General features: G+C 42.0%; 2 protein-coding genes across 4 annotated transcripts in view; one reads left to right on the top strand and one right to left on the bottom strand.

The window, feature by feature from the left end:
* Positions 1-17,071, bottom strand: part of RPRD1B (regulation of nuclear pre-mRNA domain containing 1B) — a 78,648-nt gene extending 61,577 nt beyond the window's left edge. For 2 of the 3 annotated variants that reach the window (XR_308771.3, XM_021078140.1), the window contains exons 1-3: positions 16,443-17,049; positions 10,718-10,847; positions 537-670 (exon numbers count right to left, since the gene is read on the bottom strand). Coding sequence is in view for 2 of the 3 variants with exons in the window: in XM_021078140.1 (XP_020933799.1) it covers positions 537-670; positions 10,718-10,847; positions 16,443-16,593 (415 nt within the window). In the remaining variant the exon portion in view is untranslated. Of the gene's footprint in view, positions 1-536; positions 671-10,717; positions 10,848-16,442 lie in introns of all 3 variants that reach the window. The other variant, XM_001925707.5, reaches the window with a different exon arrangement.
* Positions 17,003-22,563, top strand: part of TTI1 (TELO2 interacting protein 1) — a 46,631-nt gene continuing 41,070 nt past the window's right edge. The window contains 1 exon segment of the mRNA XM_001925757.5: positions 17,003-17,136. The gene's annotated coding sequence lies outside the window, so the exon portion shown is untranslated.

Below are 22,563 nucleotides of genomic sequence, written 5' to 3'. Positions count from 1 at the left end.
CTCAAGAAGGAAAAAAATTTATACACATACATGTCCACACTACTTGAGGATATTGTGGGTTCAGCAAAGACCAAAATCAATTTTAGACAGCAAGCTAGCAACCATCAAAAGTATGTCCTCAAACTACATCAGTATCTAATAGAACCAGGTTTTGCAAGGGCGAAAGGGCTTATCCAAGATCCTGTAGTAGTGGCAAGGCTAGGACCAAACCTTAGCCTAGGTCCTTCTAGTTTCCCAGAACGCTAAACAATGTTGTTGTTCCTTTCCCCTGTGCAGGGAAAGTCTCCGAAAGGCAGAAGCGAACCAAGGAGAATACAGAGCAGAAGGCAGGGTATGAAATGATGAAGAGCATGAATACTAGAACCAGGCTTTCACGCTGCAAGCACTACATAAATTCTCACCATCATTTATGATCATCTTTCTCTGAAGAATCATACAATCGCTGGTGGTTCACAGCAACCCCCACTGCAGCTTTTCAAATGTGATTCGAAAGTAGGCAAAGACCAAGAGCTGTAAACATGTGGTGATGTTTCTACCTTTGGGGGGAGGGCTCTTGGAGTCCTCCATAGACAGCTTCAGCTGCTGTATGAACTCGCCGCCATACACACTTCTTTCTTGCCAGATGTTCAGCAATCTTTCTAAAGGTTTTTTACAGCCTTCATCTGCCTCTCTGCCCAGAAAAGATGAAAAGATATATATAAGCTTAAGATTTTTTGTTTTTAATTAGGACAGATTTACTTAAGAAAAAAAAAAAAGAAATCAACAACTGACTAAATGATTTACATATTTAAAAACAGAAGGAAGCGTAAGGTACATACTGTAATTAATAGATATTCAAAACTTAACCAGACACTACGTTCTTCCTGTGGTATTTACAGAAGAGAGAAGAATTATGTTATAAAAGTAATCCATGTCTTTTATCCTCCTTGAAAGATGGGGCAAATAGGGCAAAAAGCCAAAGGTTGACTTTTATCAACAGAATTCTCAAAAATCAATCATTTCAATAGCGACAGCTTGCTTTTTAGAAGGCATTAATTAAAATCTAGTGCCAGACACACTGCTGGAAACTGAAGTAGGCCAAAACTTAAGGATAGAAAAAAAAAGATTAAAACCAAATATTTAAAATGGGGGATAAATTCACAATAACTCATCAATGCTTAAACAACAACATCTCTAACAGGTATAAATATAATCGTACACACATGTATGTCAAGAATGATCTCAACTTCAAACTCATTACTTCATAATTAATTCAGGGCTAGGTCTATATTCCAGGTTCTCTATATTCTAGGTTCACATAAAGGCATCTAGCAGATAATCTTAGAACACACCAGGCATAATACAGTCCTTTAGAATTTATATCTGAAAGAAGCTAGAAGGGTTTTTCCCCCTGACATTACCCTCTTAAAACAGGATATTTTTCAGTGATATGACCATAACTTGAGCTCAGTGTGAAACAGTTGCTTACATAAAATGTCAGATCACAAGTGGAAGCATGGGGGAACTTTCTGAAAGGAAAAAGAATTCTTCCCTCACCTCCACTGTGCTACTATGAATTGCTCGGTTTTGTGAGACCGTCTAGATGTCAATGATCTTACAGTGAGGGAGCTGAGACAGGAAGGGCTACCCTAACATTTAGTATCTAAGGCAATACCTTTAATAGGAACTTCATTCAACAAGAAACCATACCAAATGCAACTCAAATGGGAGTTTCATCCACCCCAGCCCTGACAGCACTTTTCTAAAACTTATGTTAGGAGTTCCCGTTGTGGCGCAGTGGTTAACGAATTCGACTAGGAACCATGAAGTTGCGGGTTTGGTCCCTGCCCTTGCTCAGTGGGTTAAGGATCCTGCGTTGCCGTGAGCTGTGGTGTAGGTTGCAGACGCGGCTCGGATCCCGCGTTGCTGTGGCTCTGGCGTAGGCCGGTGGCTACACCTCCGATTCGACCCCTAGCCTGGGAACCTCCATATGCCGCAGGAGCGGCCCAAGAAATAGCAAAAAGACAAAAAAATAAATAAATAAATAAATAAAACTTATGTTAACACTCAGGATGAGCTGAGGTTTCTGCCTAATCTGGTCAGACTGTATGACTTATGAATTATTAGTGGCAAACTATTACTTCTGAATTACTAGTGGCAAATTTCACTAAATTGTTTGGGGCCAAAGTACTAAGTAAATCAGGGTACATACAAATGAGTTATCCTTTCGTTAAATCTTTTTTTAAAAGTCAGAGGTCAGGGTGATGAAAAAAGGGAAAAAATGTCCACTGATAGTTTATAAAACTTAAAAAGAGATAACCCTAATATTCATGATTAAAAAAAAAAAAAAAAAAAAAAAACAACAACAACAACAAAAAAACCTTGAAGTTCCCGTTGTGGCTCAGTGGATAACGAACCTGACAAGTATCCATGAGTACTCGGGTTCGATCTCCAGCCTCGCTCAGTGGGTTAAGGATCCAGCGTTGCCATGTGCTATGGTATAGGTCACAGAGGCAGCTCGGATCCCCCGTTGCTGTGGCTGTGGTGTAGGCCGGCAGCGACAGTTCTAATTTGACCCTCAGCCTGGGAACCTCCATATGCCACAAGTGCAGCCCTAAAAAGCAAAAAAACAAAAAATAAAAACAACCTTTATTCCACCTTCAAAAATACCTAGAAACAAATTACTTCTCACCTCTTTCTCTGCTAAGTGCTTGATCCAAGCCACTATCATCTCTTGCCTGATTACTGCAATAGCCTTATTACTGGTCTCCCTGTTTATACCCTGTATTCCACCCATCTCTTCCCAAGTCTGGAAAATACAATTCTAACTACTCTGTCTGTTTAAGGTAGATCATGTCACTCCTTTGCTCAAAACATCCAAAGACTCTTCCCCTTCTCCCTCAGAATAAAATCAAAGTCCCAATAAAGCCTAAAAAGCGATTCTCAACCCAGCCCATTATTTCTCTGACCTCACTTCCTACCCTCACTCCCTCCACAACAGCTTCCTGGCCCTCCTGCCTCAGGGCCTTTGCACTTATAGTTCACTTTGCCATTGTTCACTTCGCCAGGAACCACAAATTTCCCCAGACAGCTAAAGGCTTAGGCCAGGCAAGGCTTCTTTGCTCTCCTTCAGATCTATATTTATTCACACAGCACCTTTTCAGTGACTCCTTTTCTAATCTTGCTACTTAAAATCACACTATTACTTAATTTGTCTCCATATAATTTCTCTTCTGATACACTACACAGGTAGCTGTTGTTTATACTCTCTTTCCATTTTTTTTTCTTTTCTTTTTAGGGCCACACCCACAGCATATGGAGGTTCCCAGGCTAGGGGTCAAATTAGAGCTGTAGCCACTGGCCTACGCCAGAGCCACAGCAATGTCAGATCCAAGCCGCATCTGTGACCTACACCACAGCTCATGGCAATGCCGGATTCTAAGCCCACTGAGCAAGGCCAGGGATCGAACCCAAAACCTCATGGTTCCTAGTCAGATTCGTTTCCGCTGAGCCACAACGGGATCTCCTTCTCTTTCCATTTGAATGTAATTTCCACAAGGGCAGGGATTTGTCTTTTTCCCCTCAATGCAACATGCCCTAGAACAAGCCAACAAATATTTAATCATGATTTTTTTTTTTTTTTTTGTCATTTTGCTATTTCTTTGGGCCACTCTCGTGGCATATGGAGGTTCCCAGGCTAGGGGTCTAATCGGAGCTGTAGCCGCTGGCCTACGCCAGAGCCACAGCAACACGGGATCCGAGCCGCATCTGCAACCTACACCACAGCTCACGGCAACGCCGGATCGTTAACCCACTGAGCAGGGGCAGGGATCGAACCCGCAACCTCATGGTTCCCAGTCAGATTCGTCAACCGCTGCGCCAGACGGGAACTCCCATGATTTTTTTTTTTTTTAAATTCTCAGATAGGTTTCAGTAGGCCATACAATTAATTTTCAACAGTCATTTTACTACATCAAGGTCAATCATGTCAGATATCAACTAAGTACTCACCTCATTTATTGAGGTTTATCAACTACTGTGCTTGGAATACAAAGAACAAGGGCTAGGTCCTAACCTCTAGGGCTTGACCCAGCAGCCCCTCACCTTTCCATCTCACAATCTCATCCCTAAGTATTTTCTACTCAGCACTTCCTGCCACTGGGGCATATGCCTATGAATGGAACCCCCAGAACAAGGGAGGAGGAAGAAGCTGTGAGTCATTCAAGTGGCTGAAGTATATGGGGAGTGTGTGGAAAGAGCAGAAGAATCTGAAGGGACAGAGTGGAATTAGATTATAGAGGACCCTGAATGTCATATTAAGTGTGTGGCCTTTATCCTGAAGGCACTGGGAAGTCCCTAATGTGATCAAATGTACCTTTAGAAAAAATAAAACAAAGTAGTTTGTTGTAACTACAGTAACAAAATCACAACTAATCAGAACTGATTGGTACCTTTAGCATAAAATCAGTTCTCTGCAAATTCTCTTAAAAGAGAAACCAATTATGACAACAAACTCTAATCAAGTACTTAGTTAAAAGGGTTGGGAAGGGAGTTCCCGTCGTGGCTCAGCAGTTAACAGAATCGGACTAGGAACCATGAGGTTTCGGGTTTGATCCCTGGCCTTGCTCAGTGGGTTAAGGATCCAGCGTTGCTGTGGCTCTGGCGTAGGCCGGCGGCTACAGCTCTGATTGGACCCCTAACCTGGGAACCTCCATATGCCGCGGGAGCGGCGCAAGAAATGGCAAAAAGACAAAAAAAAGAAAAAAAAAGAAAAAAGAAAAGGGTTGGGAGGGGCACAACACCTACCCAAGCACCATACACCAACCACCAACTACCATCCCTGAGACTATTTGGGGCTTAAGACTGACGGGGGTGGGGGGGTGTACGACACACAGGACACAGGACACGGACGGACAGACCTGACTGTGAGTAGAGCTGCAGCCATATTACTGACAGTGGATACTGATGCTCAAACCTGCTATGACCAGAAGACATTCACCACTAAAGGCTAAAGCCAAAAGGGGAGCTCTAGTTTAGTGAAAATAACTAACCATGATAAGCTAATTCTTTCAGCACTACAGTAAATCAAAGTTTGCCAGCTAAGTTCCAAAGATATAGACACAATAGTCAAGCAATCCTTTCACTGGTGAGGTTTTGTCATAAAGTAGCTCCAATGAAGTGGAAGTCACTTTAGCACCTGGAACTGGATACTGCTAAAGCAGTTAAGTCATTTTATGACAGAAGGAGCTATCTTTTCAAGTTGTACTAACTCCATTCTAAATTAACATCTCTTTAAATGAAAAAACACCAAAAAAAATTCTTTGTCACTTACCAATGAATAAGTGAAAGTACATATATAACGTGTTACATGGAACACAACTCAGTATGTGCCTTGATTCTAATTAATTATAAATTTGATCACTTAAAATTGATCTAAAAAGCAAAACGTGTGTATTATATACACATAGAGCTGCTGCCTGGGGTGTCAACTGGATACCTGAAGGCTGAGCTGGCTAAAGGACTTTTTCTTCCTCTGCAGCTCTAATGGCACTGCCTTGGTATACCCACTATGATTTGTTTGTTTCTCTCATTCTGGGCACAGCAGGCCTACTCAGGGCAGAAATTCTAAGCATCCTCACCATTTCCAACGGTACCTCATGTAAAGGTGGAGCAGAAACAGTCTTTTGCAATTGTGCAGAAAAGAGTTAGCAGAGCAGGCCTGAGACTGCTGGCCTGAGAAAGGCCTGCTTTACAAGGTTGGCCCTTGACTGGTATCTGGGAATGTGGATTTCAGGAGTGTTCCCACCATTTCCTAACTAACCAACCCCAATAAAACCCCTATGTACTAAACTCTAATGGGCTTCTCAGGTAGCTAAGACTTCACGTGTTGTCATAATTCAATGGGGGAGGAACTGGAGTTCCCACTGTGGCTCAGCAGGTTAAGAACCTGACTAGTATCCATGAGGACATGGATTCGATCCCTGGCTTCGCTCAGTGGGTTAAGGATCTGGCATTACCACAAGATGCAGTGTAGGCTGGAGATGCAGCTCAGATCTGGTGTGGCTGCAGCTGTGGCTGTAGTGCAGGCCAGCAGCTGCTGCTCTGATTTGACCCCTAGCCTAGAAACTTCCATATGCTGCAGGTGTGGCCCTAAAAAGAGGAGTTCCCGTTGTGGCTCAGTGGTTAACAAACCTGACTAGTAGCCATGTGGATGCAGGTTCAATCCATGGCCTCTCTCAGTGGGTTAAGAAGCCGGTGCTGCTGTGAGCTGTGGTGCAGGTCAGAGACGTGGCTCAGTTCATGCATTGTTGTGGCTGTTGTGGCAGCTACAGCTCCGATTCAACCCCTAGCCTGGGAACCTCTGCATGCCACAAGTGCGGCCCTAAAAAGACAAGAAGATAAAAGAAAAGAAAAGAAAAGAAAAGAAATTGGGGGGGGTATTATGTGTCTTGTGTGACTCCACTCTGAGAGGACTCTTGGAAGTTTACGCTGGCCCTAAAAAGACAAGAAGATAAAAGAAAAGAAAAGAAAAGAAATTGGGGGGTATTATGTGTCTTGTGTGACTCCACTCTGAGAGGACTCTTGGAAGTTTACGCTGGTCTCCTTGGGACTTCAGCCCTTGTACCTTTTCCCTTCGCTAATTCTGCTTTGTATCCGTTCACTGTACTGTATCTATACACTGAGTCCTGTGAGTCCTCCTAGCAAGTCACCAAACCTGGCAGTGGTCTTGAGGACCCATGACATCACAGGAAATAAATATGTATATGGTGATAACTCCAAATTTATGTCTTCAGAAATTTATTTCCTACTGAGCTTCAGACTATTTCATTCATCTGGCTATCTGGCATCACCCCTTAGAATATCCATTAACCACCTCAACCTAATATGGCCAAAAAAAGTCTTTATTTCTTCTACCACATCTTTTCCCCAATCTCCATCTCAGTAAACAGGACCATCAGCCATCCACTTATTTATGTCAAAAACCTAGAAATAGTCTTTGATTTCTCTTTTCCCTCACTATCAGCTCCCATTCAATTCCAAGGAATCATATCAGTTTTACATGGTAGATGCGGTGGGAAGGAGACACACAAATCTACCCATAAAATAAACATTCAATAAAGCTATTATCTTGTTTCAGATTATAGCCAATGTCATTTCCAGCCTAAATTAGAGCCATACCCTCCAGACTCATGCCCCTTGGCCTTTATAATCCATTCTCTACCCCAAGCTGGAAGGATCTTTTGACAAGCTATTTGGAATATATCATTCCCTATATTTAAAACCCCTCACTGTCATCCCATCAAAACAAATCCTAACTCTCTCCCAAGGTTTTCAAGGCATATGTGACTGCCACCTGCCCACCTCTCTGATCTCATCTGGATGCCACTTTCCCCTTTGCTCACTGTGTTCTAACCACAATGGCTTTCATCCTGATCTTCGTAACATGCCAAGATTATGTCTACCTTAGGTTCTTTTTAATAGCTGTTCCTACTTCGCATGATTACCTCAAATGTCACTTCCTTCCTTCACCACACTAGAAGAAATCCCACTCCAGAACATTACTCTATTTTATTATGTCCACATTATCACCCTCTCAAAGTAGCTTGTTCATTCTGTCCTTGCCAGCCGTGTTCACTGCTGCCCTCCTAGTGTGTAGATCAGTACTTCACAACAAAAAAGGCACTCAATAACATCTTGAAGGAAAAATGAAATGTACAACTATCTCCCAACTGAGAAAACAAACAAGACCTTTGTGTGGAAAGTAAGTTTAAAGTCTGGTTATTTAAACTGCTGTTCAAATTAAGTCCACCCTATGAGCTTGGCAGCATTCTCTGACTTGAGAAGTTTGTTGTTTTTTCCTAAGGGGCATAAGGTTTGAGAGAGGAGTTAGGAGGAAATTATTGTAGAGATTCCTAGTCAATTTTGGTCAATACTAATGGGTCCGCTATCTTTGTTCATCAGTTGGCCACAGAAAAACTGTACAAAGAGTACTTCTTACTGCTGATAAGGTCATCAGGATTGAAATGGTGTGGATGGACTTTCTATTCTAATAATGGGGGTGGGGATGGGGAGGGAGCTCAGAAACATGGGGATCTTGACTACAATACCCAAACAGGATTTTAAAAGAATAAGAAAAATGCAAAAACGAAAGGTAGCAGGGCTATTTTTTTTTTTTTTTTTTTTTTGCCTCTTCTAGGGCCGCTCCCACGGCATATGGAGGTTCCCAGGCTAGGGGTCCAATTGGAACTGTAGCCACCCGCCTACACCAGAGCCACCGCAACACCAGATTCAAGCCGTGTCTACAACTAGAATATAAGCCTAGTATGAAAATATAGCTTTTAAACTGACTTTATTTTTCTAAGTTGAGATATATTCCAAAGGTTACATGAAATGAGAGCTAGAAAGATGTCATATTGCTACATTTATGAAAGGAGAAAATTTGTGAAAATTTTATCTATTCATAATAACACAGCTCACAGCAACGCTGGATCCTTAACCCACTGAGCAAGGCCGGGGATCGAACCTGCAACCTCATGGTTCCTAGTCAGATTCGTTAACCACTGAGCCACAACGGGAACTCCAGGGCTATTTTTTTCTTTTAATTTAAAGGGACCAGGTCTATTTTGCCCACAATGCCACAGAATTTGCCACTTTTGTCATGCCTCCCAAGGTTTTAAGATAAAACCAAATAGAAAAAGAATTTTTAATCCTCATATTGCTCATCCTCTTTTTCCTACCCCTTTCTACTTACGCTTTTCTGGTTTGGGTGCAGCTAGTAATTATTGTTCAGTATTTAAGTAAAAATATTATATTTACTATCCTTATAGGAAATTATTTTACTCAATTTCCTATACCCTAAATTAATGAACTCATTCAACAACCACTTCTTACTCGGTACCAGGGCAGACCACAATGTTGCTCAGCTCCTGGGACATCAGTCAAGACTATTTAAATGGTGTTCCCAGGAGTTCCCGTCGTGGCGCAGTGGTTAACGAATCCGACTAGGAACCATGAGGTCGCGGGTTCGGTCCCTGCCCTTGCTCAGTGGGTTAACGATCCGGCGTTGCCGTGAGCTGTGGTGTAGGTTGCAGACACGGCTCGGATCCCGCGTTGCTGTGGCTCTGGCGTAGGCCGGTGGCTACAGCTCCGATTCAACCCCTAGCCTGGGAACCTCCATATGCCGCAGAAGAGGCCCAAGAGATAGCAACAACAACAACAAAAAAGACAAAAAGACTAAAAAAAAAAAAAAAAAAAAAATGGTGTTCCCTAAGCTAAGTAACCCAGCAGCTCTGTGCCAGATACTCTACGAGGTGCCCGGGATACAGCAAAGAACAAAAAAGAAATGGTCCTTCTCTTCACAGTTTATAATTTAGTATACTGAGTCCATGAATGAGCGAAGACTGGAGCTTGGGCACTGGTGTTTTACTTTAGCCTCACAGCAACTCTAATGAGACAGGTGGTGACATTCACTTTTAACCAATTAGGAAACTTGGGCCCAAAAAGCTAAGTAACACTTCCAAGGCTACTCAGACCATGTCGGAGGCAGAACTACAGCCAACATCTGAGAAACTGTGAACTAAATCTCCTCAAAACAAGACAAAGCCCGTCTCCAATTTCAGGTGGCAACTCTAGTATCTGTTCTAAGCTTACTTTCTATTATGAGGATTCAGTATTTTTTTCAAGTTCTTAACACACCTGCTTTTTTATTATCTATGTTCACCAAAAAAAAGGGGGGGGGGACTAGAGCACACTGACAAAAATCTTTTTTCCATCTCTATAAAGCTAAATGTCATTTCTTAAAAATCTTTTGCATTTCTCATTTCATTCCTTCAAACTTTCCCAAAGCTTTCATGGAATGCCAGGCTTATTTTCACATTCAAGGTCTTTCACTCACACTGTAGCCCTAACAATTTTTCTTTAACCCACTAGTCTCCTTCTCACTCTTCCAGTTTTCTTTGGCAAAGATGTTTAGTTTTATATGCTCATTTAGTAATATTCCAGTAAAAAATAATTTCTCTTTGCTCCTTCTGGACAACTAACTTATGTCTACAAAAAGCAATTTGTTTTTAAATGAGTAAAAATGATTTATAAAACTTTAAATCAAATGCATACACTGTGATATCAGCTATATGTATGCTCTATGCTCCCATGCTCTCTGTCACAAAACACAATAGTAGCAGAGACTTAATATGACAGAGCCAAATACCTACTTTGCACATTAATAATTACTACCTTTGCGGCTACAGTAATGATGACTATTTTAAGTTAGACTTCCAGACATCCAGAAGGAATTAAGTAAGAAACGAAAGCATAAGCAACTAATTTCCTGCTATTAAGGTTTTGTAACTGCAAAGTTCTTTTGTACTATTTAGCTTTGTTTTCTGACTATAAGCTAATGAGACAACTTAGCCAAACCAAGAAAAATACCATATTCAAGAAATAAATTCAATACTGTGTACATCTAGGAGAAAAGATGTATTTCAAGTGCTAGACTGAGTTCCTTCAACACATCAAAATATGTACATATCTGAGATAGTTCTCAAGGGCCCAGGCAAAATATAAACCCATAATTTGGCCTCTGCAACACTCTCGATAGGGCATATCTTTTTAAAGTATGAAGTTGTCAAGTTACAAAGGCTTTCACTCACATACACGCAAAAAACTCAAAAAACCACAAAGAATAAAAAAGAGGAAAAAATAATGCATTTGACAACAACAAAAAAACGAAAAAACATACCTGGCAACATGAGAAAAAGCATCCACAAGGACAGATTCAAATTCTCTAGTGAATTCAGGTCCTTTCCTTTTACTGTTCTGGATGACATCGTTGGCTAAGTACAGAAAAGTAAGCTTTCTATTTGATTTGGCTGGAAAAAAAGAAAAGATAATTTAACTTATACCAAAGAAATTCTCAACCCACAATTCTTTTGCCCTAAGCTATTCCTAAAGAACACTGAGATAACATTATCTACTTGAGGTCAAGACTGCTATGTTTGAAAAAACAATTTAAGGAACTCCTGGAGGTCTCTAATAAAACAAGTCTGAGAATACAATTTCGAAAAAACAAAAAACAAGCATGAGCCATTTTAATTTCTCTGTTATTTTAACCAGGGTAATAAATTGGCAGTAAAAACGAAGATAATCCAAAGAAAACTCCTAAAGGATAAGCAGTCAATATTCTCCAGAAGACATGTTAAGACCACGGTTTTCATTTATTCTATCGCAAAGATGAACATTTCTAACTCACTGTTAATTATCAAATACCACATACTAAAAGGCTGAGCTAGGTTTTAATTTTAAAAAAGATTCTTGTAATTCATGCTTCTAGACCAATAATTTCTCTTTGAACATTCCAATAATCATAATCAGTCAATGATACCAACTCTACAACCCAGAGGAATCTCTAGATGCACCAATGGATATTTATCTCAAACACAAACATATATTAATGCTACATGATCACTGAAATTTACACCCCTCTGAAACCTGGATATGCAAAATTATGGCTCCCACAAAAACCATAATTCTTCTCTCTTATACTTACTAAACATAGTATTTCCTATTACTCTAGATGATATCATATATTAAACCATAAAAACCTCATGCAATATGTCTGAGTTACAGTTGCTTAGGGGAACACCACTGAATTTCTTGACTTCTATGCATATAACTTCTCAACCATAACTTACATCACTATTTTTGGTCCCAGTTTTCTTTTAAAAAATATAAATAAGAACACAACCAGGTAGTTCAAAACATTAAGTTTCCTCCAATGCTAAAGTACCCGAAAAACTCATCAAGCCTTATGTCAACCTTTACACATCTGAATTACTAGTCCTTACTCCATTGCTTTCTCCATTTCTGTTTCTTTTGAAATGCACACAGCAGTATAAATTCTGACACAGCAGGCATAAGAGCTGACATTTTAAAATGTAGCTATAGGAGGATAATTCAAGTTAAAAACAGATTTTTAAAGCATGTTATAGTTTAAACTGATGACTTAAAGTGCTCATAAAATTAAATATAGATATCTTGAATTGTATTAACCTTCTGGTAATAACCTAGTTTAGATGGCCAACTGATAAGAATGCTGAAAACCTGGAGCTATCTTTAACTATTCTAATTATTAGTCAAAAGCAGAACAATAGCTACAATATCCTACTGTTGCTGTAGAGGTATGATTATTGCAAAAAGCTTTTTTTTAAAGCAAACCTTGTTCTAGGATGGTACAGCAAGTTACACTACCCAATCTATAATGCCATGAAAGTTAGCAGATTCAAAAGTAAAACTAAACTTCAAAAAAAGCAAATCAGACTAAGTAAAGCTTTAAATAATTGCTATACTTTATGTTTAGAAACCCAGAACCCAGAATTCCCTGGTGGCTCAACAACTAAGGCACTGCCACTGCTGTGGCTAGTGTTGCTGCTGTGGGGCAGGTTCCATCCCCAGCCCCAGAAAAATAAAAAAAACAAAACAACCTCCAGAATCCATATTGTAAAGTATCAGTTTGGCCACTCAAGACCTGATACATTTTGCAGTAGTACAAATGTGACAGCCGAGAGCCAAGGTTTTCACTATCGATAACGCCAATTAACTTTTATCACTCTCTAACTTAGCAAAAGGAATTTATTTACGTTAACTTTATCCCCTCCACATCCAGCATCCTGAACAGTCAACATAAGCACCGTGTGTGTAAGGGTAATATGACAAAGTCCTAGAGTACGTGAACACACACAGTCATAATACGCACAACACACATGCCCTCTATCTACTCCAGTCCTGGGTGATAACTCACTTGTTCAAATGTCTTTCCAATATGACAGTATAGATCCATTCACTCCCTACCCAGGCCCATTCTAAACTGGTTGAAACAGTTATTGTGCAAAGTTGAAAAAACCATCTGAGCAAAATTTTTCACTTGTTCAGCTGGTTTTGACATTTAAAGAAGTTTTTGTTGTTGCTGTTGTTGTTTTTTAAGGCCTATTTACCTGCATTCAAGCCAAGATACAAAAACACTACTAAAAAATGTTCATCTAAGACCATTTTACACCAAACTGCTCTAAAAAGAAGGGGAGAAGTTCTACCTAGAATAGAGCCCAAAGGGATAAATTAAGAATTATTCCTAGGAAATAGAAAGAAAATAACACATCAGGAATAGCAGTAGTATTTAAGCAGGAAAAAATTCTAAAGTCTCATAAATATTTGGAGGCAAATCAGAGACCATCTGTGAACATCTTTAGGGAAATGACTTGACTATAGATAGAAATGTCTACTTTTAAAGACACAGTGTGGGTTAGAAACTAAGGGGCTGGTCAATTCGAATATTAGAGCACAGAATCTTTTTCCCACTTTAGTGCAGGGGCATTTTCACTTCATGAAGGACGTCTGGGTATCAGGCAACTGTACACCGATTCTTGGAAGACTGTCCTCCAGCTCCTCACTGCCCAACTTGGTAGCCACTAGCCACATGTGGTGACTGAACACTTAATTCGTGGCTAACAAAAAACTCAGCATCTGAATTTTCTTTCTTTCTTTTCTTTTTTTTTTTTCTAGGGCTGCACCCGCAGCATATGGAGGTTCCCAGGCTAGGGGTCTAATCGGAGCTGTAGGTGCCAGCCTACACCATAGCTAATGGCAACGCCGGATCCTTAACCCACTAAGCAAGGCCAGGGATCGAACCCGAAACCTCATGGTTCCTAGTGGGATTCGTTAACCACTGAGCCACAACGGGAACTCCAGGATCTGAATTTTCAATTGTATTTATTTGAAACTTTACCTCCTTAGTCACATTTCAGGTGCTCGTGGGAAGAGGAGACATTGTTGAACAGCACACACAGAAAGCACGTCTCTCAACACAGAAAGCTCTATTAGACAGTGCTGCCTGGATCCTTTACTCAGCCAAGCAAATAATGTCAGAGACCATAATTTAACTCCTAAGGCACTTTTTTTTTCTTGAGGGGAATGGTATGCCCATGGCACGTGGGCCAGGGATCAAACCTGCGTCACAGCAGTGGCAGCAACCCAGGGCACTGCAGTGACATTGCTGGATACTTAACTTACTGTGCCACAAGGGAACTCCACTCCTATTTTTTAACTTTGTAACAGGCACTGTTAAATGCTGTGCACATTACAACTAGAGGGTCTAGTTTCTCCCTCTATGAAAGAGACATAACTAGTATGAATGAAATAAATGCTGGTTAATTCTAATAAACAAAAGCACTACAGGTAGAGTTGAAGTATTAAGTGCACTGATGCACTGGATACTTGAAAAAAAAGTTTTGGTGTCAGAGAACTCTGGGCTTATGTCCCAACTATATACTCCTTAACAAAATATTTAATCTCCTCATATCTTCTCATCTATAAAATGGGAATAATAATGCTGGCCTATTTACAACATAAGGTTCCCCGAGATGATATTAGGGTTAAAGGAGCTTCATAAACAAAAGTACTCTTTAAATTGCTACTTTTGATAACTCAAATAGGGTGATGTGGGGAATCAAGAAGACCTCACAAAAGAAGACATTTGAGATAGCCTCTGACCTGCCTCTGAGATCCTATCAGAGGATCCTGTAGAGGCACTTCAAAAATTTTCCCCACAACTCTGATGACAGAAATATCTGAATGGCACAAGGGGGTACATGAGGGAGGTTCTGGGAGCCCCAGGCTCTATCCCCCAACCACCTAGTGCTTGAAAGGACCCTCACCACAGTAAAGCATATAATATTTGAGGCATGTCTGCCAGAGGACTAGAACTGAAAAAATACTGGATTTTGGGTCTGCCAATCTGATGTAGTCTGAGCCTCTGTGGCTCTAAGGCCTTGAAAATACCACTTAGTCACTTGAGTTTCCTCATCTGTAAGACAGAGTGACACCCCAACCTCACGGATAGCAGAGAACACATGTAAAGTTACTTCCTAAGCTCTCATGGGCCTACCACACACAGGCTGTCCAAAACAGCGCTAAGCTTCATCTTCTCAGCTTTCTGCTACGGAACTCACTGGCGTTTCAGATAGCCGTGTAGATGGCCATCCTCCCCGACCAGACTGCAAGCAACTTGAGGCAAAAAACATGCCCCACACTGAGTAATCAGTATCCCACCTCGCTTTTATTAATCCAGTGCCTACACTGTGCCTGACACATGCTAGGCGTTCACTTGGATTATCTGTTTACTCCACACCACAGGCTGATTGAGCCTCCATTTTTTTCTCACCTGCCAAGCTCCTACTTTATACAACTCTGAGAATTTAAAAGATGACAATGTGGAGTTCCCATCATGGCGCAGCAGAAATGAATCCCACTAAGAACCAGAAGGTTGCAGGTTTGATCCCTGGCCTTGCTCAGTGGGTTAAGGATCGGGCGTTGCTGTGAGCTGCGGTGTAGGTCGCAAATGTGGCTCAGATTGGATCTAGTGTTGCTGTGGCTATGGCATAGGCCAGCTACCGCTCCAATTAGACTCCTAGCCTGGGAACCTCCATATGCTGCGGGTGCGGCCCTAAAAAGACAAAATAAAATAAAGAAAATAAATAAAAAATGACAATATATGTAAAGATATCAGTACTGCACCTGGCACAGAACAAAGGCACATAAATAGCAGTTATCATCATCTCCAGTTTACAGATCAGGAAACTGAGGAAGAGAGAGGTTAAACCTCGGGGGCTTAGTAAATGGCAAAATTGGACCCAGATTCCAGGCAGTTGGCCTCTGCAGCCAACATGCTATCAAGCTCCCAAACCAGCGCCTGGCATATAACAGGCTGAACTCAATCAATGACTGTCAGATCCTGAGCAGGGTCTCGAACCAATGAAGAGTTGCATGAGAAATGAAGAGGAGAAACTGAGAGACAAGGTCTAGGTGGTGGGGCCCCTTAACTTCTCTATAATGGCAGTGATTGTACCCACTTCCCAAGGCAGTGCTGAGGACTAAGTGCCAGGAGATATGCAAGGTCCTAGCATAGTGACTTGCACAGAACAAAGTCTCTGTAAGTGGCAGCTACCCTTGTCCTCCTTTGACAGATGAGAAAATAGAGGCAAAGGGAGAAGAAACTTGCCCGATATCACTCAGATCGCAAGTGGCTGAGCCAGGACTCTGTCTAGGCGGTCTTACTCCAAATGCCCAGCAAGAGTCTAGCACACGACAGGCTAGGGCCTGTACCCTCCACCAGGCGCTCAACGCCGCCGAGAGAATAATAGTCACAAGTGTCAGGAGAAGCCGGAGGGAAAAACGGCTGGGTGAACCGAGAGTCCTGAGCTCTGGTCGGTGGAACCTCAGACAAGTACCTTCCCGGACTTGATTTCCTTCTCCGAGAAATGTGGATAACACAGTTTTCAACCTCCGAAGAGCAGTCACTCAGAGGCCCAGGCCCGGAAAGCCAGGTTCAACTAAAAAGCTAGAGGGGCCTAAGGAGTGGGTGGGGGAGAAGACAGCCCGTGGGGAGGACCCAAATGGGTGGAGGGGGTGTTTACCTTTGCGGAGCTCACGGTGCCACACTGAGACGATGGGTCCTGCGTGCTTGCGGTGGTGGATGAGCCACAGGGAGAGGGTCTGCACGCTCTGCTGAGAGTTGCTCAGCTCCGAGAGCTTCTTCTCTAACGCAGACTCGGAGAAGGAGGACATGGTGGCGGCGGTGAGGCCCGGCAAGGAGCGGCCTAGGCCGCCCAGAGCGGCGGGAAGAGTGACGGCACGAGGCCGGGGCCTCACCTGACGGCCTGCACGACTCTTTACAGACTGAGAGACAGCGGGGGTGCCAGGAGGGGGAGGGGATGGGTCTCCGCAGTAACAGCCGCCCGCGCCGCCTCCACAAGATGGCCACCGACCTCTCACCCCACCGCCACAGCGGGGTCAAAGGGCAAGCGCCGGAGTGGCGGGGCACCAAGAGGAGTCAGAGTGTAGAAAAACACCGCTCCGGTGGTGTAGACCTCTCTAAATCTCGCTCGGGGCACTCCAAAAGCGACAGACCGGGAAACGAGAGCACTTCGGCGGCCTCCGGAAAGCGCTTTGACCGCTCGCGCCCGCACACAGGCGCAGTGAGTCGCCCTGGCACCCTTTCTCCCGCTATCGCGGAACCTTTCTGGCGCGGAGCGGTGCGGCGCGCGAGTTACGCGTCACTTCCGGCGGGGCGGAGGAGGCGGGAGAGTGAGGGAAAGGCTGGAAGACGAGGTAAGGGAAGAGAGTGGCGCGATCTAGAGGGAGCCCCGCAAGCTGGAGCCCTTAGAGGGGAATCCTGAGGCGGAGAGATCATGACCTGGGGATGGGATGAATTTCTCCCTCACCTGGCAGGCCCTAGCCCGCACTTTTCCTCCATACATGTCTTGCTCTCTGGGTGCCCCCCACAAAAAGCTTTTTGGTTCTTCCACGCCACCCACGTGCACTTTTCACGCCTTCACTCTTTAGCTCTTGCTGTTCTTTCTACAAAGGTGACGTCCCCCTCCTCAGCTTGTGGGCTCCCGCTCGGCCTTCAGGACCAGCCTTTAATGGCCAGTTCTGATGTTAGTCTGTGAGAGCACCGCCATAAAATACACTTCGGGGCTCTAGGCTCTTGGCTGGTGTTTTCAGGGGACTACAAACCGTCTTTGCCCTCTGGGGGTCCTTTGGACTGTTGCTTCAATTTAAGTAAAATGTTAACTTGGGGAGAGGAAGGTAAGGAAGTCAGTGGGTTCACTGACCTTCCAGAAACACTATTTGAGACTGAGCCCATTTCCTATTTTTAAAAAGTTTTAAATCCCAGTTGTCAAATCAGAAAAATTTGTCTAAACTGCTGCAGGGTGGTGGCAGGAGTTAGGTTCTTGTAGACATAACAGAGTTTTAAAATGTCTTGATCCTAGGGGAACTGATTGTTGTGGGCAGATTCCAGTTAGGAGACACTGTTCTAGTTGGTGCCTGTTGTTGCTCTTACTGCACTGTATTGTAGTCCTTTGCTTAGATGCTTTTATTCCGCCAGACTAGAATCATCACAATCAAAGCCAACATAAGTGAGCAGCTGCTCTTTTTACATAGTAACTCACTTAATCCTCAACAAAACTATGAGATGGGTATTATATTATTTCCATTTGACAGATGTGGAAAGTGAGGCTGAAAAAGGTTAAGGTGACCGACCCAAGTTCATGTAATGAAGATTAGAGGGAAAGGACTGTCTTCTTTACTCCAGCAGCTGACTCATAGCTGATTGAGTGAATTAGTATAAAAGAAGTGAAGAGCCTAAAATCACACAGTCATAATTATAACCTAGGGCCTTTGAGTCCAAATCTAGACCATCTTTCTGTATTAAGTAATAGTGTTATATACTGAATACTTTTATACCAGGTTGCTGTGTATTAAGCACATTGCATATATTCTTTTATTTAATCCTTTTGGGGTAGGGGGCTGTGATCACATTTGATAGGTGAGAAAACGTAATACATGAGTGAGAACTCACTGTCACCTGGACAAAAGAAATGACAGAACCAGGAATCAAATCAAGTTTATCTTATCCACAAATTCTTCACTGTGAGGCAGTGAGTGGTTCATTTATTCATTCAGCCAGTAATTTTTGAGCACCTACATATAAAGCACCGTTCTAGGGCAACAGACAGAACCCTCAGAAGCTTACTTTCTTCAGGGGAAGATAAACACGCATGTATAAAATAAGCCCGAAAGTTATAAGTACCTTGAATAAAATTAAAGGAGAGTGAAAGGGATGAGGCATATGATTAAAAGCAGCTAAGCATCTGTTATATATGCTGGTCAAAGAAGGCCTCGCTGCCATAGTGACATTTGATCAGAGCCTTGAAAGACATGAGAGAACCAGCCATGTGCTGCGTGGTGGAATGTTGTTCCAGGCTGAGGGAAAGGCTAGTGCAGAGTCCTGAGGTCAGACTGTTGGCATTTTCAAGGACCAGCAAGGTGGACAGCTGGAGGGATGTGAACCAGAAGGCTGGAAGTGAGATCAGAAAATTTGCCAGGGACCACATCATGTGGGAAACTCTGGACAACAGTAAGGATTTCAGCTATTACTTGAAATGAGAGTTTATTGGATAGTTGTTGGGGTTCATTTTTTGTTTTGGGGGTTTTGTTTTGTTTTGTTTTTTTGCTTTTCAGGGCCACATTTGCAGCATATGGAGGTTCCCAGGCTAGAGGTCAAATTGGAGCTGCAGCTGCCACCCTATGCCACAGCCACAGCAATGCGGGATCCAAGTCTCATCTGTGCCCTACACCACAGCTCACACGGCAACACCAGATCCTAGACCCACTCTGCAAAGCCAAGGATTGAACCCACATCCTCATGAATACTAGTTGGATTCGTTTCCACTTCGCCACAACTGACCCTCCCATTGGATGGTTTTGAGCAAAGAGGGGCATATGGCCTTTAAGTAAAGAATAGACAGTAATGGTGTAAGGGTAGAAGCAGGAAGACCATTTCAGCTGCTGTTGTGATGAGCCAGGTGTAAGGAAGACTCAGACCAGGGTGGACCTAATGAGAAAGGGTCAGATTCTGGGGATATTTTAGAGGAAGCGATCACAGGATTTGCTGACAGGATAGATGTGAGGCATAAAGGAAACAAGAACATATATGGCCCTAAGGGTTTTAGCATAAACAACCATAAGAATGGAGTTTGCATTTACAGGAAGAGCTGGTTTGGGGAGGAAGAGCAGGAATTTAGATTTGTATATGTCTAATTGGAAATGCCTATCCAAGTAGAGAAGTCTCATAGGCAATTGCGTTTGTGGGTCTCAAATTGAAGGGAGAGATCTAGAAGGGAGATATACTTGTAGGAGTCATAGGGGGACTATGTATAGAAAGAAAAGGGGCCCAGTGACTAAGAATTAGGACACTTCAAAATTTAGAGTTCAGGGGAGTTCCCTTTGTGGCTCAGCAGAAATAATTAGACTAGTATCCATGAGGACACAGCTTCCATCCCTGGGCTCACTCAGTCGTTTAAGGATCTGGTGTTGCCATGAGCCGTGGTGTAGGTGGCAGACGCAGCTCAAATCTGGTGTGGCTGTGGCTGTGGCATAGGCCAGCAGCTGTAGCTCCAAATTGACCCTTAGCCTGGAAACTTCTATATGCCATGGGTGTGGCCCTAAAAAGACAAAAAAAAAAAAAAAGGTTCAGAAAGGTGAGGATGATACAATCATGTGATTTTTTTTTTTTTTAACCTCTTTTGCCTCTTAATATTATTACACTGCTGATTTTCAAATATTGAGCCAGCCTTAACATTCCTGGAGTAAATCCTACTTTGTCATGGTGTATAATTCTTTTTATATACTGCTAAATTAAATTCCTAATGTTTTGTTTAGGATTTTGGCACCTATATTCATGAGGGAAATTGGTCTGTAGTTTTTAAATTTTTTTGATATTATCTTTGGTGGGTTTCGTTATTCAGGTAATACTAGCTTCATAAAATGGATTGGAAAGCGTTTCTTCTTTCTTCCTCTTCCGTTTCTAGAAGATTGTGTGGAATTGGTGTTAATTTTCTTTCAGTGAGCCTTTCAGTTAATTTTCTTTCATCTGAGCCTGAAGGTTTCCCCTCCTTCCTTCCTTCTTCCTTCCTTCCTTCCTTTTTCCTTCCTTCCTTCCTTTCTCCCTTTCCCCTCCCTCCCTTCCTTCCTTCCTAAATCTGGGAGTTTTTAAACAATAAATACGGTTTCCTTATAAGGCCATTCAATAATCTATTTCACATTGTGTGAATTGTGATAATTTGTGTTTTGAGAAATTCATCATTTCATCTGTCAAATGTAAGCGTGTAATGTTATTTGTGGTACTCCTGTATTATACCTTGGTGTCTACAGTCCGTAGTGCTGTCTCATTGCTGATATTGGTAATCTCTCTCTTTCTCTCTGCCCCCTCCCTCTCCCTTTTTCTCTTTCCCTCTTCCTCCCCCCACCCCCATCAGTCTTGCTAGAAATCTATCAATTTTATTGATCTTTCCAAAGAACCAATTCTTTGTTTCATTGATTTTTCTCTTTTGTTTTCTGTTTTCAAATTCAATTTCTGCTCTAATCTTTATTACATCTTCCTTCTGCTTGGTCTGGATTTTGCTCATCTTTTTCTAGCTTCTTACTGTGAGTGTTTAGATTATTAATTTGAGAGCTTTCCTCTTTTCTAATATGTAGTACTATAAATTTCCCTCTCAGCCTGGCTATATCTGTGTCCTACAAATTTTGATATGTTAAACTTTTCATTCATTTCCATGTATTTTTTTAAAATTTCGCATGACATTTCTTCCTTGATCTATGGATTATTTAGAAATGTGTTGCTTTGTTTCCAGGTATGTGGAGATTTTCCTTTTATTTCTCTGTTAGTAATTTCTAGTTTGGTTCCATTGTGATTGGGACCAAACTCTGTAGGACTTTGGTTCTTTTAAAATTTATTGAGGTTTGTTTTGTGGCCCAAGATACCTTGGTGTGGATTCCGTGGACACTTGAAAAGAATGTATATCCTGCTGTTGTGGTCATAGTATTCTGTGAATGTTGATTATGTAAATATGAGCTGCTGTTACTGAGCTCTTCTGTTATTCTTGCTGATTTTCTGTCCAGTTCTATCAGTTGTTTAGAGAGTCACGTTGAAGTCACCACCCATACTAGGGTATACCTTTCCTTTCAATTTTATCCATTTTTGCTTCACACATTTTGTGTCTCTGTCCTTTTGTGCATACACACTTAAAATTTTTATGTCTTCCTGATAGATTTACCCTTAATCCTTATATATGTTCCTTCTTGGTGGTGGCATTTTTTTTTCTTTACTCTGAAGTCTACTTTATCTGATATTAATATAGATACTCTTGGGAGTTCCCGTCGTGGCGCAGTGGTTAACGAATCCGACTAGGAACCATGAGGTTGCAGGTTCGGTCCCTGCCCTTGCTCAGTGGGTTAAGGATCCGGCATTGCCGTGAGCTGTGGTGTAGGTCGCAGACGCAGCTCGGATCCCGTGTTGCTGTGGCTCTGGCGTAGGCTGGTGGCTGCAGCTCCGATTCAACCCCTAGCCTGGGAACCTCCATATGCCGTGGGAGCGGCCCAAGAAATAGCAAAAAAAGACAAAAAAAAAAAAAACTTTCTATAAAAAAAAATATATATATATATATATATATAGATACTCTTATTTTTCCTTTGATTGATGATGGCAAGGTAATATTTTTTCCTTTCAACCTGATATATAGTTATGTTTGAAGTGAATTTCTTGTAAACAGTATATGGTTAGTTTATATTTTTTGATCAACTCTGACAGTCTGTTTTTTATTGGTGTATTTAGACCTTTTACATTTCATGTAATTATTGATATGTTAGAGCTTAAGTCTGCAGTTTAATTTTTGTTTTCTGTTTGTTCTGGTTTTGTTTTTGTTTTTTTATGGCCACACCTGTGGCTAATGGAAGTTCCTGGGCTAGGGGATCGAATCGGAGCTGCAGCTGCCAGCCTATGCTGCAGCTTATAGCAGTGCCAGATCCTTAACCCACTTATCCAGGCCAGGGATCGAACTCACATCCTCATGGATATTAATTGGATTCTTAACCCGCTGAGCCACAACAGAAACTCCCACCCCATCTTTATTGAAATAGAATTGACATACAACATTATGAAAATTTAAGATGTACAATATAATGATTTGATAC

This window comes from Sus scrofa, chromosome 17 (genome assembly GCF_000003025.6).
Source record: "Sus scrofa isolate TJ Tabasco breed Duroc chromosome 17, Sscrofa11.1, whole genome shotgun sequence".
NCBI lineage: Eukaryota > Metazoa > Chordata > Mammalia > Artiodactyla > Suidae > Sus > Sus scrofa.
This window is presented reverse-complemented; position numbering and strand designations above follow the sequence as displayed.